The sequence below is a fragment of the Amyelois transitella genome, chromosome 3, assembly GCF_032362555.1.
Source record: "Amyelois transitella isolate CPQ chromosome 3, ilAmyTran1.1, whole genome shotgun sequence".
Taxonomy (NCBI): Eukaryota; Metazoa; Arthropoda; class Insecta; order Lepidoptera; family Pyralidae; genus Amyelois; species Amyelois transitella.
Window position 1 is genome coordinate 1,504,158 of NC_083506.1, and position 15,379 is coordinate 1,519,536.

The following is a 15,379-nucleotide window of genomic DNA, read 5'->3' on the forward strand; positions in this document are numbered from 1 at the left end:
AAAAGCACCAATTTCTTTTATTGGCTAATAATTTTTTATTAGGCAGACAGTGTAGTTTTTTTCGCAAACGAAATGTATACCTTTTTATGTATACTTTTGGTGAAAGGGTGTCTCAAATTATTTTATGCAAAACCGTGTTGAGAATACGCAGAGCAGGACCTAAATTGACCTACACTGCTTTTTTGTACCATGACTACATAAATTTTTATTTTTCTTAGTCGTCTTTTAGGACGTTCATGGGAATGAAATGGAGTGGTCCTATTCTTATATACTGGAAACCACACAGCACTTTAGAATAATAAAGTACTGAATTTATAGTTCTTTTTAAAAACTACTTAGTTCTAGACTTCTAGGTAATTTCCTAGAAGCATTAAACTTTTATTTTAATCACACAGAAAGAATTTGCAAATTTATAAGGCACAGCACAGTCTCTAGCGTCAAAATTAATTAACTTGGCAACACCGACGCTCAGCCAAGAATAAACATGTGCGAGCCTGTTCTCCATTAAAGGATCCGTACGTTTTAACTTACATATAATAACTTTTCACATAATACATACATAACACGTGTAAATCGTTAGGATGTTACATAGGTACTTACTTATTGTTTGGTTATTTTTGATTTTCACTTAATAAAGAAAACTTTAGTCCCTGAACTAACTTTTATTTAAAAAAATTATTAAATCTCACTTGAAGGAAAAAGGTGTATTTGATTTTATTTTATCTGCATTAATACTTTGCCAAATAGTCTACATGGAGTAATTATAAAAACAAATAAGCAAAGATTTTTATAACAAGTAATTAATTCAAATTTAGGTGATAGTGACTGATGGTGTTATATAAATCAGACACTTTGGACAGTCAACTGGAATCTACCCTATTCTCTATTTAAAATTAGGGACAGGTCTCTTACCTGTCCCTCATTTAAAAAGCTAAAATATTACGACACAGTAAAGTTGACATTTGAATTTATTATTATTTTATTTTAACTTATTTTATTTGTATTTTTATATTAAGGTTAATTAATTTATTTAAGTATAGATTGATTTTTATTTTTAAATTTTGATTGCGATTCGATTTTTAATTTAATATTGATTTAATTTTATCTATTTGATTTTATTGAAAATTGTATATGGATCTTTGTTGTCTGAAATAAATGAAATTTATTTTAAAGTAGGTATATTTCCTACATTGATAGACACAGCAAAGAAATCTGCACTGTATTATGTTCTTCAATTACATTGATTTCTGTTTTTTTATCTAAAAGAATATGAGTAAAAGTGAAATATTGCATTTTTGCTTCAAATTCTCGTTAACTTTTAATAGGTACCTAATCCGTTACTAACCCATGAATTTAAGAAACAAAGAAGAAGAAGCATGAATAACCACTCATATAGAGACACGCCCGTCACAGCATTGTGTTGGTTCTGTATTTTCTACTGAACTGAACTCTAAATTGATTTGACATTTGACATTTCAAGTATCGATTTTCTTTCTAGGTTTGTTTGTTTGTTTCAAGGAAAGTAGGAGGTAGGAGTAGGAGGTCGGTTTCGGATTCTGTTCAATTCAAAGGGATAACACGAAGAACTCGGTCGGTCATAGTAATTTTAATCACGTTGCATTGCGAATCTAAGTATTATTTTAACAATGTCAGCAATTTCTAAGGCTCTTTCAGTAGCCAAAAATAAATGTGCTTGTTTAGCTAAACAGCTGACTTTTGGTACAGAATTTAACATCTTGCTGAAATTGTCGGTATATAATTTCGATAGTAACCGAAATACTTTCTTACAGCTAAAGCATCTAATCCATCCTCCAGAAACATGAGCTGCGTTTGCCCGGCGCTGGCAGCGATTCCTAAAGTGGACATAGATCCCGAAGGAGTTTTTAAATACATATTATTGAGAGTACATGAAAAAGGGAAAGAGGATGATGAAGTATTTGTTACCATTGTCAGAGGGTATAGAAGGTGTAATTACCACTCAGATATTTATGAAGAGGTATGTTGTCTAAGAGTGTGTCCAGTGTTATCCAAGTAAACTTGGGATTCTTTTTGTAGGCGATGAGCTAGCGACCTGTCACTATTTGAACCTTAATTCTCTGGTAAGACTCTGGTGGCTCTATCTACCCCGCATGTTTTTTGAAAAAGTCTTTGTCCAAGAAAGATTTCTTGGACAACATACATACACATTGCCACATTAAGTATCTACTTCCTTGCACAATTTTATATAAAAATTGTGCAGGTATTTTGGTTACAAATTCCTTAATATTTATATATATTAATATTTTTTGGATATAGTATGTTCAAGAGTATGAATCCAAATATTGTATCAGTTATAATGAATAACTGATACATTTGGATTCATGCAAAGCTATGTTTTGTGGATACTTACTATAATTTATTTTTAGTAAAAAAATATACATCTAACATAGCATACAGTACAATTTTAAATGCTTCATTCCATTCAAGCAAGGATGTGTTCAAACTTAAATCATTTTATTTTACAAATTTGTAAGAAATTTTAGTAGAAAACTTAACAACAATATTTGTTATAATAAATTATAATTTTTAGGTACAAACTAAGCTGGAGCCTCTAGACTGTGAGCCAATGGGTGGAGGAAGGATATCTCATGACCCTGACCACAAAAAGATTCATATCTATGGTTACTCTCAAGGTTATGGTAAAGCTGATCATGAAATAACTGCTAAACTTGTCAAGGAGGCATACCCTGGATACTATATAACTATCAGCGATGAAGGTTATTAGCTCAAGATATTATATCTAAATGTGTTGATGTATTTTATTCTTAATAAATCGATCTAAATGTGTCAATGTAATTAATATATGTATATTTTTATGGTTAATAAAGCATAGCCCTTTATGTCTCTTAGAAGTTGTTTTGAATAGCCATCATTGACTTGACTCTGTTTATTTAACCTGATATTATCAGCTTGTACTCAAAAGAATATGCAATGGATACATGCTGTATCCATGTATACAGTCACGTCTTTATCCCTTGCGGGAAAGACAGCCAACAATCTTGAAAAGACTGATAAGCCACGTTCAGCTTTTTGGCTTGATGATAGAATTGAGATTCAAATAATGACTCCAGATGGGGGTTTCTTATTACCAAAATTTAGTTTCCCATGTAGAAAAAAACAGACGCGAAATTGCAGGTATCATAACCATTTATTATTATAACTAACTAGCTGTGCCCGCGACTTTGTCCGCGTGGAACAGTTATTTTGGGCATCATATTTATTTTTGTAAACATCCTCCTCGGCTTTATCAATTATAGCTGCTAATTGTTATGCGACTTGGCGATGACTTGGCCCACATCATTACCCGCGACGGAACGGAGACCGTATAGTGAGATGAGAGGCCTTTGCCCAGTAGTGGGATCTTACAGGCGGTCACGCATATTAGAAAGAACGCTGGTTCGCCGTATTAAATATATCGCTGCAAATTGCTTATAACGACTATATCTCAAAACCTATTCGTCTGATTTATATACTGTAAATAGCAATTTTAGTCTACATGAAAAGCCGAAAGTAATAAACACATTTATTTGGATAAGGATTAATACTGAATTAAAGAAAATTGGTTTCAAAATAACTTATGTTTATAATGAAAAAATAATCTTAAAAAATGAACATAAAAGTGGTTATTGTAAGTAAACCTTAAGAGATAGATATATGCTCTCGCGGACTTTTTTGTGGCAAAAAATGAGTACTTCACATCTTTAGTACATTGTTTTACTATATCTTTGTTGGTTTGCGCAGCGTTCGCGTGGAAAGCTCGCAGATGGCTGACTCATTCAACTTTCACCTGCATTGTTGACGTTTCCCGTAGGAAATCCGGGATAAAATGTAGCCTATAGCCTTCCTCGATAAATAGACTATCTAACAGTGAAAGAATTATTCAAATCGGTTCAGTAGTTTCTGAGATTAGCGCGTTTAAACAAACAAACAAACAAAACAAACTCTTCAGCTTTATAATATTAGTATAGTAAGTATAGTATAGACAACTGATATTAAAATTATGTGAGTTGCACTGAATATCTTTGCTACACAATAAAAGTTATTATGAATTTGTCAATCACTGTCAGAAATTAATGAGTCACGTCACGTCGTGTATTTTTATTCTAAAATACGTATATTTTTGAGATTAAATCAAAAATATACGTGTTTATTTTATTCTGAAGAATTAATATACTCATAGAATAAGTTCTTTTTGTAACTCTAATTTGTGCAGCAATATGGCCAATTTCACAACTGATGCTAAAATATGTATAGATCGTGAGGTGTCTTTGGCGAATGTTGAAGAAAATATAGACGATATTGTTGAACATTTCGATGTTGATAAAACATGCACTTGGATTAGGGATAAAGACTTTCTTAAGGTATGTAGGTTTTCGTTTTAAAATTTATCTAGAGGCGTCGCTCATGATTTCTCATCTATATTTTGTGAATGATATTGACAATTTATCATCGTTAATATTTTAGGTCTGCCTTCAGTTTCCTGATGAATTACTTGGTGTAAGCGCAAAAATTTATGAAGAAATAAAAAAGAGAGTTGAGGTAGACTTGTACATTATGGGTGACACATCATATGCCAGGTATGTAATGTACGTTTCTAAATGAACCAGTCATTTGAAAAATTACTGGGATCAAAACTTTACTCCTGTGAGTGAAGTTTGAAACCAATAAATTTTTTAAAACAAAATGAACTCTTTAACATAGTGAAAAAGACACTCTGCTTCCTTTTGTGATAAACAACTCATTCCATTTATTATAGACTGAAATAATTTTTAAATTCCAGCTGTTGCGTAGACACTGTAGCAGCTATGCATGTCCAAGCTGATGCAGTTGTACATTATGGCCACACCTGCTTCTCAAAGACTAACCTACCCGTATTCATTGTCTTACCAAAGAGGCCTCTTGATCTAGATGGTGTTATGAAAACTCTGAAAGATAACTTTATTTCTGATGATGATGTCAGACTGTGTCTCTTTTATGATGCTGAATTTGAACATTGTAAAGGTATTTGTTTTCTCAAAAATTTACATGATTATTCATCATAATTGTTTGTCATTATTTGATGCTTCTTTATTATTCTACTGGTTATTGGTCTGTGAGGAGAACTGTCAGGTCAATTTTTTTTACTTTGATCAATTACAAGGGAAGCCAAGCAAATACAGTGGCAGGGTATGGCCCACAACTCCTCTGGCATTAGTCTTGGCTGTATCCTTACCTCTCTGAACCTAAACCATGTGCACATTTAAGTTGAAATTTTACCCTCACTGTCAGAGTATCAGTTAACTAGAACACTAATTTAAGTCACAATTAAAACAAATACTGTGAACAAAATCAACTCGGGAGGGTGCTCTGCCATTAACCCAGATAACAAAATTAGGGCTTCAATTGAACACCTTAACATAATCATTCAAAGTAATAAATAGTCCATTAACATATTTTTATTATATCAATATGTACCTATGTCAATTTATGTTTAAATTAAAATAAAAAAAAATATATATTGTTTTCTTCAGATGAATTATCCAAATGCTGGTTCAAACATTACCCCCGAAGCTGTATAGCATATATTGAACAAGAGGAAAAACAGCACAGGTTCTCCGGAAGACTGTTAAGAAATGCATTAGAAGAAGTCCTCCCGCTAGAGAAATTAAAAGACTACATCTGTATCCACATTGGTTCCAGAGGCCAAACTGTTTTTAATTATACTATATCTGTACCAGGTAAGCATTCAATGTAAAGTACTTGCCTATCTACATCTATCTACATCTCTTCTTAAATCTATCCACTGTTGAAGATTTTTGCAGGGCAATATGTCTTAGTATATAATCTGTTTAATATATTCTATTATGTATAATCTGTATGTCTTATGAACAATCTGTCTGCTACGTATTGTTATATATTTGAGCCTTTAATTGTTGTAATCAGTGTCAATCAACATTTTTGTTGACAAAACATTTGGTGACATTAAGTTCAGAACCCTCCTGTTTCAGCTAAAGAATGGTATTTACTAGACCCAGATCAACAAAAGTTAGAACTCATGGAAGAAACACCATGGTTTAAACGGAGGAGATTCCTTATTGAGAAGTGTAAAGATGCAAATGTTGTCGGAATCCTGGTCTGTAAGCTTGCGGGAGACCAAACGAAAGACATTATAAGCAGGATGAAACAACTGTGTCGTGTTAACGGAAAGAAAAGCTATATAGTGTCTGTTGGCAAACCAAATGTTGCTAAGCTGGCGAATTTCCCAGAAGTAAGTTATGTTATGCCTTTAATATTATGTCTGTCTGTTGGTAGTTGGATTTGAAGTTTGAGTACAAAATTACTTGGCTTTACTAGAGTATTACAAATAAATGGTGTTTAATATTACTTGATGAAGTCAGGACACTGTATCCTCTTTGACACAGTCTTTTTTTGTCTATTTTGTTGAGCTACTGTCTTTGGGCGTGCAGCTGGCATTGATTTTGAATAAAATATAATTTTTTAATTATTTTGAATATGGTGTTAACATGTGTTAATTAAAAATTTTATAAATTCGTCTTTGATCAATTAAAATCAATCTTACAGAAACAAAGTATTCTCCAATCGTTTTGAAAATGACGTTTTACACGAATTTTTAAATCGCTTTAAGCGATATGACCGCCCATTGTACTACATCTAGATATTTGCTATTTCCACAATATTATTCTTTTTTTGTGTGCAATAAATAGTTTAATCATTCATTATGTTCCCCATCATTTCAGATCGACATTTACGTGATGATAGCCTGTCCCGAGAATGATCTGTACAGCAGCAGAGATTTCTACAAACCAATAGTTTATCCATATGAACTTGAAGTAGCGATAAATTCGAAAAGGGAACCATATTTCACAACCCATGTCACAGATTACGATGAACTCTTACCAGGGAAAAGACATTACTGTGACATAGAACATCTTGCGGAAGGTGGCGATGTCAGTCTTGTGACTGGAATGATAAGAGAAACAAAACTAGGACTAAAAGCCGGCGACAGTACCGACTTAGTGGCTAAACAAAATTGGGCACTCGAAAATATTGGTTCAAATCTTCAAAATAAAACTTGGAGAGGACTAGAGCAGAAATTAGGAGAGACTGAAGTCAAGAAAGCTGAGCAGGGGCGACAAGGGATACCTTTACAGTATAAAAATGAACCAGAATAAAAAAATCATTGCATTTATTTACATTTTTTAATTACTCATACGAAGTCCCTACTATGTACGGATTTTCGATAAATACTTTACACATGACATCAGTTACAAATTTTACTTTTCCAAACAAACATATTGGCATGAACTTGGTAACTATATGAGTTTTACTCTCTGAACACTATTTACGCGTGGAACAGATGGGTTCTCAAGTGTTCCTGAACACACACTGACCAGTAGCTGAGCAGGACTGTTTGACCACAACCCCAAGCAACAGCTTTGAAATGACCGGCGCATTTATTGCGTCGACTCGATTGATGTTGACCCGCGTTACATAAGTAGAAGACTTAAATATGAAATAGTACAACTAAGGATATAAATCACTGGCATAATGTATTATGATATTACTTGAGAAACTCAATTCCGTCATGTAGGTGAGCGTGGCCTATTGGTTGGTTTCGAGACTGTTAAGACTTATCCGCAAGGGATGTCGACATGACTGTATGTTTGTATGTATGAATAAAATACACATTGCCACCAAGTTCATGCCAATTAGATAACAATAAAGTCTACCATAGACTAAAATAAATCATTTCAAACTTTCTGGTTGATAGGATTCTGTGGAGACTTGAGCCACTCTTTTCTCAGCATCTGCTTCAGTTGTGACAGCCTGAGCGAAGGGTTCTCAGCTTTCAAGATCGGCAGGTTTGCTTCTTCGAATGCGGTGTATGCTGCTTTCAATCGCTTTTCGGGATGCCTGTCCACTTCATTTTTATCACTGCAAGAAAAGGCGTAAATAATGAACTGTTCTCATTCTTTATACAAGTTAAGTATATTTATTTATACATGCATATTGTTTCGGTAATCTTGAAGCCATTTCAAAAGTTTATGATTTTTTGTTTGGTAACTAAACTAAGTGACAAGATTAGTTATCAAACAAAATAAAGTTTCATCCCAGTAAGTTAAACTACATGGCAAAAGGCAGTAGATATCCATAGACTTAAGTGTATATAGATCACCTATTTATATAAACTTTTTGCAACAGAAGAAATTAATTGTGTCATACCTCAGAATAGAAATAGCCTCTTCCACAGATTGTGCCACTTCACCATCCAGTTGTAGCCTATTGAGATTCTCCTCTAGAGGTGGTTGCTCCACAACTACTCGGGAAGGCTGAAAATTACATAAACAGAAAGCATGAGAAACCTGTATTATTATGATCTAACATACATACATATGGTCACGTCTATTGCCCTTGCGGGGTAGACAGAGCCAACAGTCTTGAAAAGACTGAATGGCCACATTGAGCTATTTGGTTTAATAATAGAATTGAGATTCAAATAGTGACAGGTTGCTAGCCTATGGCCTAAATAAGAATCCCAAGTTTATAAGCCTATCCCTTAGTCGCCTTTCACGACATCCATGGGTAAGAGATGGAGTGGTCTTATTCTTTTTTGTATTGGTGCCAGGAACCACACGACACCAATAAAAAAAAAGAATTAACACATTATGAGAACTGTACATTCTAAACTGAAAGGGTTTAAATTTGAAATACTGTTAGCCTAACAAAAGGTAGTTTGTTGTCATGCATACATATGATATTCCTTTGACCCAAAACACACATTAGCGTACACCCTGGTAAAAGGTTTTTATAAAATGTCGAACTTTTTTATAAAACCTTTTTTATTAACCACCTCTATTGGTTTGAATCAGATTTTGATGAATAATTGGGCTTGCTCAATCTGTACAATTTGTTTGCTATATTTATACTGTTTAATTAATTTGGAAAAGAGTGAAGTACATTATTAAAATCCATTTAGACTTACCACAGGTTTGACAGGCTCCTGTTTATTAATTGTCTTCTCCTTCATGAGAGAAATTTGGGCTCTTGTAATTTTAGGTGGCGGAGGAGCGGTCTTAGTAGGAGCTTTTATAGACTCCATTTCTTTTTCCAGTAAAGCCTTCGCCTCAGCTTTCTTTTGGAGCTGCTCTTGACGTTTCTTCTCTTGATCTTCCTTAAAAAATAAAACAAAGAATTTGACCTCTGCTTTTTTACCAGACAATGGTCAGACAGAGAAACAGCTAAATGTTCTTGAACAAATCACTGTTTTTGACAGGATATATGAAAAAGAAAAAACCACTGGCCTTTATGTCATGTCACTAGTTTTCAGTGGAAACTTAAAATAAAAAAAAGTATTATAAGTATAGATTATGTTTCTTCTGTCCTATGAGAATACTTGAATCACAGAAGTATGGTGTTGATAAAAAGAAGCAAATTTGATATTGTTTGTGAAGCTATGTCCAATATCATAGAATCATCAAGGAAGAATAAATACACTAAGCAATATGCTATGTTATGAGTTACAGAAAGAGTAATTTAACCCAAAATAATATTTCCGTTTTGACACTCAATGTTTCTGGTGAGTAAAGTGCTAACCTTTTTCTGTTGTTTCTTTTTAAGTTTATCATCATTGTCTTCCCATTGTGCGTCTTCTATCATTTTCTTCATCTTCTGTTCTTTCTCCTGCTTCTGATCTTCTTTGCGTTGACGAGCGGCAACCGCTTTGCTATTTTCACCAGCGAATTTCTTAGGCATCTTGGTAGAACACAGCTAAAAAATTAATTATTATTAGGTTTAGGTTATGAGTTTACAAAGTAGGTTCTTTTTATTAAATCTTTATAAATTGGACATACCTACTCCTTCTAGTGTAATCGATGAATTTTTTATTCAGCTTATAGATTTGAGAAAGCCAGTGACTTTAATAAATTCATGGGTAGGTATTTTGTTTTCCAACTCCAGTTGCAAATTCTGCAAATTGCAATGTTTTGGTTTTGACAGTTAATAGTTTTTGACATTGTCATCACAGTTATTAGTAGGTACATAGATTGTCATTAAAAAAACAATCGAAGCCTAGTATCATAGTGAAACAAATGTCAATCTTGTGTCCATGTCCAATCAATGTCTATGTTGTCAATGTCAAATTGTCAATAATTGGGTATTTATTGCTAACGGGTTGCTCGCATTGCAGGAATTGCAATTCTTAGATATTTTTTTATTATTATTTGTGATTTCAATTTGCAACATTTTCTTTCGTTTCGGCTGTAATCTTCGTTAATGTTCAAATAAAATAATAAGTGCCCTTTCCCAACACGTAGATTCAATCAATGAAACAAATTTTCTTCAGCTCGTAAAAATGGCATTAGTTGCTTACGAGAACAGCGACAGTGAATATGAAGACGATACAGAAGATAATACCACAGTTGTTACTCTAAACACAAACGTAAAAGGTATTATACTTAGTACATTTGTGTCGAACGTCTCTCTTTCTTATCTTGTGTAGCCAAGACCAATTTTCTTTATGGCATAAGGTTTGTAGGGCTCCTTCACCATTGATAGGCTAGCAACCTATTTAAACCTCGCTATTATGGTTAACATGATCTCTCAGTGTTTAGTAGTAGTTTTGTGGGACCACTGTCCCTGTTCAGTAGGAATTTTTAATTTATTTTCTTTAATCTATCATTGAATGAATTCCACACTAGTGGATAATGGACATGATTTTTTTTATAGATATCACGGTTAGAAAGCCTTGAAAAACTGTAAGACTATGTTCAGCTGTATTACTTAATAACTTTACAACTTAGTTGAGATTCGTATAGCTACAGGTTGCTAGCCCATTGCCTAAATGAAGGATCCCAAGTGAGGTGACTAAGGTATAGGTTTTATAAACCTATACCTTAGTCACCTTTGCCAACATCCATGGGAAAGAGTAGGAGAGATCTTATTCTTGTTTCTATTAGTGCTTGGAACCACACAGCATTTACATTAAATTTTTTTGTTAATTAATCAAGAAGATTATATAATATTTTTTGTTACAGTGCCACTGAAACCTGATTCCAAGCAGGTCACAGCAGAAGAAAACCCCGCAACGTCGAACTCTGATTCTGGTCAAAATCTCTTCAACCTCCTACCTCAACCGACAAACAAAAAGCCAGTCACAATAGAGGAAGATGATGAATTTCTACATAAGAAAGAGAGCACTAATATAACTAAACCTAAGGCTAAGATCATGGTGCCTTCACTGGATGATGTGAGTGGTGATTTGACGAATTATATGAATATTGGTCAACTTATGACACCAATGTTTTTTATCAGTATTCATCAGAAAAATAGATACTATGGGATGAGAGGATTTTGTTTTTATTTTTGTACCTGTTTATAAAAATGGCCCAGATATGAAACATATAATGAAGCCGTCCATGCAATATAAATTTTTGGTTTGTTGTCATTGTTATGATGACTTATTTATTTACTTTACTGCTTTTGTTCAAGGCTTTGCTGCTATGCAGGAAGTAAATTAAATATTTGTTTCTTTGAAGCAGGACTATGAAAGTCTATTTCATAAAAAAGAACCGTAATGTTTAACATCATCCAAATAAAAATGTTCTTTATTTATAGTTCAAAGATGTGGATCATGTGGCACCCAGTGTGAAATCTAAAACAGCTAATGGGGTAAGCAAAATTATTCTTCTTTTTACTTATTGTACATTAAATTTGTACACACTATACTCTGCTCGGAGGGCTAGCGTAGCACGCGCGACGCCCATTTTATTGCTCAATAACATACTGCTGTTTCGCTTTTTATTATGATGTGAAACGGGACTGCGAAAGTTAAAAAAAAAGCGTCGTCGCTCATGCCATGCAAGCCCCATAGTACAATCTAGCGAATTTTTCTCTTGAACTGTTAAGAATTGTGTTAATAATAAATTTCTTTACATGAATTATGATAAAAAATTTCAGAAAAAATCAGGTCTACTAAGCATATTGCCTCAGCCCAAAAATGCAGCGTTGACAACTAAAGCCACCACAAAGACATTAATACCACATGTGCTCACAAAAAAACCAGATACTACAGCAAAGAAAAAAGATCCACTGCCATCACCAATGAAAAAGGCTAAGACTGTTACAAAATTATTAGCAGAATATTCAGATGATAGCGATAATGATGATGAGATTCAAAATGACTTTTTCTCGATAAACAAACCCGTAGAATTGCCACCTGTTGAAGATATACCACTAGATATTGACGTTAAGCCCAAAGCAGTCAAAACTGTACCCACAACAATTCCAACCAATCACAGACAAGTTCAAAATATTCAATCATATTTCAAACAAGATGCCGATGAGGAGATGAATGGAGTAGCAGGCGGTAGTGAATATGGCAGTGAAGCGTCAAGTTCGAGTTATAGTAGTCACGAGGTTGTTGAAAGTCAGTCTAATGGAGATGTTGTATTGGATGATGAAGCTGTAAGTACATTGAGGTTTTTTGTTTGCATGCTCAACCAAAACCTACCGATTTAACCTGTGCCTCCATGCGTAGTACACATTTTAATCAGGCATCATTAGATCTAACAGACAAGACGCGAACGCGACGCCAGTGCTACATTTTATATCACGCTTCCGTCGCTTTTTTTTTTTAAGTATGAACTGAGTCTTTAATGCAGAATTTTGCTTCGCACTGAAAAAAAACTGTCAAAATTGTAGCTTTTTCCTCCGAGACCTTTCCTCAGGTCTATGTCCTCGAGATATGCATTAATTATCCTTTTATCAGATCATGAAGCTATGTGGCGCCCGAGGCAAACGCAAGCGAGAGGAGATTCAAATAGTGAATGTGAACCAGCAAGAGGTCCTGGCTGACGCCAAGGAGTGGCTCCTCAAGGGGCTCATGGACGATACCAGCAAACGGGTCTCCGCCAGCAAGAAGCGGGGCAACGAACCCACGCATCAGCAAAAGAGGAAACACCAAATCACCTACTTGGCGCATCAGGTAATTACTTGATAAAGAATAGTAATTTTTTAGTCTGGCAATAGGCAATACAGGTAAAAAAATATGACTCTGCGGCAGAGCAAGACGCATAAAATATGTAATAGGTAAATAAAATAAAATATAAATTTATTGAATTCGAATTATTCTTTTAGGCGATTTTCTCATCTGGCACTGTGTTGTTCTTTTTTGAGTTTATCAACTAAAAAAGAATAATTCCTTTGATTAAATTGCCATGAGTCATAGCTAAATTAGCATTCATTTGAATAATAACTGAAGACTACAATTTCAAATTTCCCTTTACAGGCGAAGGCGAATGAAGTGGAACTGCAGAACCAATGGGCAAACAACAGAATGTCAAAACGACAAACTCAATCGAAATATGGTTTCTAACATATTTTAAGTACAAACAATTGTAAATAATAAAATCTCTAATGTTTTTCTACATAGTATTTATTTATTTACTAAATTACAATAAAATTATGACTATTACAATCTTCTTGCTTTTCTCGGTCGAGGAGGATTCCAGGAAACAAGTGTATTATCTGTAATTGATATTACTTGTAGGCCACCCATTTGCAAGCCCTTGACAGCAGCCTGAAAAAAATATTTAATTTATTCATCTCTGAAATATTTTTTTAATTTTTTTTTTTAATGTATAGTACATTAAAATGTATCTTACCAATCTACCTGGTCCCAATCCTCTGACTTTCACTCTGATATTCTTCAAGCCTCTGTCAATGGCTTTCTAAAAAGAAAATGTTTAAAATAGAGATAAAAATTGAATTAAACAATGCATGAGTTTCCATAAAAATAAAAATAATTGTAATTTTAAACTTCTATATGTAAATATTATAAAACTGAAAAACATAAAAATATAACAAACATAAACTCTCACTCCCATAAGCAAAGTTCACACCAGAATTTCACTACTTTGAAGTCCCTTTTTTCATTTGGATATTTTTTAGATTTCTCCCATGGTGGAACTTAACTATTATAAATCTTACTTTCATACCTAACTTATAACTTTAATTAGCTTAAAAATCAACCACTTTTTAGAAGATGAAAAATTTGAAGCAAGCAGCAGGAAATATAGAGAATATTCCAGCTTCTCTGTTCATCATTCCTACAGATTAGGGATTTACAAGGTAAAAGTGAATAGGCAATATTTGAGTGTGCATGTAAGTATTAACTCAGATTAAGTCAAACACACTCCAACACCAATTCACACTATTAATAATGAGACAGACATGGTTTATTCATTACAAAAACAGATTCGTATTTTCGTAATGAATAAACTCAAACTAACAGACCAATTTTCACTAAATTTAGCACAGATCCTTTAGGAGTGATAAAGGCTACTTTTTTATGGATGAGATCCATGAGAGCTAAGTCACATGCAAAAGCTAGTTCAAAGATTAATTACAAACTTACGGCAGCGAAACTAATGGCAGTTGTCTGTGCTGCAATATTTGTACCCTTCTTTGTGTTCTTGAAGCCTTCGATACCACATGATTTGATTACTTTAACATTCCCCGCAGCATCCGTCAGCGTGAATATTGTGTTGTTGTGGCTTACTCTAATATTACAAATAGGGAGATCCTTATAAGGAACTCCGTCAAACAGTATATTGTCTGATTCAAGGGTTGGGAATAGATTTTGCTTCCTAAAAAAATAGCTAATTAGTTCAAAATTTATTTAACCATTACAGATTAAAGTTGCAGTATATTTTGTTACCAGGTAGATATAACACAGATATCTGCAATATCATAGATGGAAGTGTGAGTAAAATTTAGCAGACTGAACCCAAAAATTTTCTTTCGGTTTTTAAGAAGTAATAACGTAAGTCATACACTCGAAAGGCGGGCCGAAAAACTACTGTGGAGGGCGCAACCGAATACACGACAGTGCCTACGTAACGGAAGTTAAATAATCAAGATAATCGATCATCTTTTTATGATTTGAGACTTACGATTTCAACACAGAATCTAGATCTACGACTTTCTCCCCTTGCACTCCTTCATCGTTTTGAGGGATTCTTTTGTGATCAAATTTGTCCGAAGATGTCGGAGCTGTCGTTTGGAACAACCTTCCCAAGCTAATTGCAGGGACTCTTAATGAATTTCTTAAGGCACTTAGCATTTTGGTTATTTCATTTAGGTAAAAATTTTTGATGAACTTTATTTATTTCTAAGAAAATTTGAAAGAATGGTAATGTAACCTAACTTACAGAATTTGACATCGACATTACTGTTTTTTTATTATTTTCTCATGAAAGGCACAAGAATACAAGTTAAACAGTGACATCACGTCTAGGATAGCATTATGAAGTGTTAGATAGAAAAGAACGTTGAAATAAAA

General features: G+C 33.7%; 5 protein-coding genes across 6 annotated transcripts; 3 read left to right on the top strand and 2 right to left on the bottom strand.

The window, feature by feature from the left end:
* Window positions 1-1,580: 1,580 nt before the first annotated feature.
* LOC106136078 (14 kDa phosphohistidine phosphatase) lies at window positions 1,581-2,885 on the top strand. The gene is made up of 3 exons (XM_013336515.2): window positions 1,581-1,719; window positions 1,791-1,996; window positions 2,570-2,885. Exons 1-3 carry the CDS (start codon window positions 1,647-1,649, stop codon window positions 2,762-2,764), a joined length of 474 nt encoding a protein of 157 aa, XP_013191969.2. The 5' UTR covers window positions 1,581-1,646; the 3' UTR covers window positions 2,765-2,885.
* Window positions 2,886-4,146: 1,261 nt separating this feature from the next.
* LOC106136096 (2-(3-amino-3-carboxypropyl)histidine synthase subunit 2) lies at window positions 4,147-7,228 on the top strand. The gene is made up of 6 exons (XM_013336540.2): window positions 4,147-4,400; window positions 4,504-4,616; window positions 4,820-5,040; window positions 5,550-5,756; window positions 6,027-6,286; window positions 6,777-7,228. The coding sequence occupies exons 1-6, from the start codon at window positions 4,257-4,259 to the stop codon at window positions 7,209-7,211; spliced, it is 1,380 nt and encodes a 459-aa protein (XP_013191994.2). The 5' UTR covers window positions 4,147-4,256; the 3' UTR covers window positions 7,212-7,228.
* On the bottom strand, window positions 7,209-10,052 carry LOC106136098 (coiled-coil domain-containing protein 124). Of its 2 annotated transcripts, none has more exons than XM_060949720.1 (5): window positions 9,895-10,052; window positions 9,634-9,807; window positions 9,023-9,211; window positions 8,263-8,369; window positions 7,209-7,974 (listed from the first exon to the last, which is right to left on the bottom strand). In XM_060949720.1, exons 2-5 carry the CDS (start codon window positions 9,790-9,792, stop codon window positions 7,791-7,793), a joined length of 639 nt encoding a protein of 212 aa, XP_060805703.1. In that variant the 5' UTR covers window positions 9,793-9,807; window positions 9,895-10,052; the 3' UTR covers window positions 7,209-7,790. The 2 variants fall into 2 exon arrangements, with proteins under 2 accessions (XP_060805703.1, XP_013191997.1); XM_013336543.2 differs by having other exon boundaries at window positions 9,891-10,051.
* Window positions 10,053-10,179: 127 nt separating this feature from the next.
* LOC106136097 (proline-rich protein PRCC) lies at window positions 10,180-13,450 on the top strand. Its single transcript, XM_013336542.2, has 6 exons — window positions 10,180-10,484; window positions 11,073-11,284; window positions 11,653-11,706; window positions 11,995-12,501; window positions 12,806-13,021; window positions 13,325-13,450. The coding sequence occupies exons 1-6, from the start codon at window positions 10,391-10,393 to the stop codon at window positions 13,409-13,411; spliced, it is 1,170 nt and encodes a 389-aa protein (XP_013191996.2). The 5' UTR covers window positions 10,180-10,390; the 3' UTR covers window positions 13,412-13,450.
* A 3-nt stretch (window positions 13,451-13,453) lies between these two features.
* Window positions 13,454-15,277, bottom strand: LOC106136099 (small ribosomal subunit protein uS11m). Its single transcript, XM_013336544.2, has 4 exons — window positions 14,991-15,277; window positions 14,453-14,684; window positions 13,701-13,766; window positions 13,454-13,615 (listed from the first exon to the last, which is right to left on the bottom strand). The coding sequence occupies exons 1-4, from the start codon at window positions 15,158-15,160 to the stop codon at window positions 13,508-13,510; spliced, it is 576 nt and encodes a 191-aa protein (XP_013191998.1). The 5' UTR covers window positions 15,161-15,277; the 3' UTR covers window positions 13,454-13,507.
* Between the last annotated feature and the right edge of the window lie 102 nt (window positions 15,278-15,379).

Coding starts and splice junctions, on each gene's coding strand:
- LOC106136078 (XM_013336515.2), top strand. CDS start 1,647: ATGTCAGCAATTTCTAAGGCTCTTTCAGTAGCCAAAAATAAATGTGCT. Junction 1,720..1,790: donor AGCTAAACAGCTGACTTTTG/GTACAGAATTTA, acceptor ACTTTCTTACAG/CTAAAGCATCTAATCCATCC. Junction 1,997..2,569: donor ACTCAGATATTTATGAAGAG/GTATGTTGTCTA, acceptor TATAATTTTTAG/GTACAAACTAAGCTGGAGCC.
- LOC106136096 (XM_013336540.2), top strand. CDS start 4,257: ATGGCCAATTTCACAACTGATGCTAAAATATGTATAGATCGTGAGGTG. Junction 4,617..4,819: donor GGTGACACATCATATGCCAG/GTATGTAATGTA, acceptor TTTAAATTCCAG/CTGTTGCGTAGACACTGTAG. Junction 5,757..6,026: donor TTATACTATATCTGTACCAG/GTAAGCATTCAA, acceptor CTCCTGTTTCAG/CTAAAGAATGGTATTTACTA.
- LOC106136098 (XM_060949720.1), bottom strand. CDS start 9,792: ATGCCTAAGAAATTCGCTGGTGAAAATAGCAAAGCGGTTGCCGCTCGT. Junction 8,370..9,022: donor AGGAGCCTGTCAAACCTGTG/GTAAGTCTAAAT, acceptor TGTAATTTTCAG/CCTTCCCGAGTAGTTGTGGA. Junction 7,975..8,262: donor GAGGCTATTTCTATTCTGAG/GTATGACACAAT, acceptor CTTTTCTTGCAG/TGATAAAAATGAAGTGGACA.
- LOC106136097 (XM_013336542.2), top strand. CDS start 10,391: ATGGCATTAGTTGCTTACGAGAACAGCGACAGTGAATATGAAGACGAT. Junction 11,285..11,652: donor TGGTGCCTTCACTGGATGAT/GTGAGTGGTGAT, acceptor CTTTATTTATAG/TTCAAAGATGTGGATCATGT. Junction 11,707..11,994: donor AATCTAAAACAGCTAATGGG/GTAAGCAAAATT, acceptor AAAAAATTTCAG/AAAAAATCAGGTCTACTAAG.
- LOC106136099 (XM_013336544.2), bottom strand. CDS start 15,160: ATGCTAAGTGCCTTAAGAAATTCATTAAGAGTCCCTGCAATTAGCTTG. Junction 13,767..14,452: donor CTGCCATTAGTTTCGCTGCC/GTAAGTTTGTAA, acceptor TTTTCTTTTTAG/AAAGCCATTGACAGAGGCTT. Junction 13,616..13,700: donor GATTGGGACCAGGTAGATTG/GTAAGATACATT, acceptor TATTTTTTTCAG/GCTGCTGTCAAGGGCTTGCA.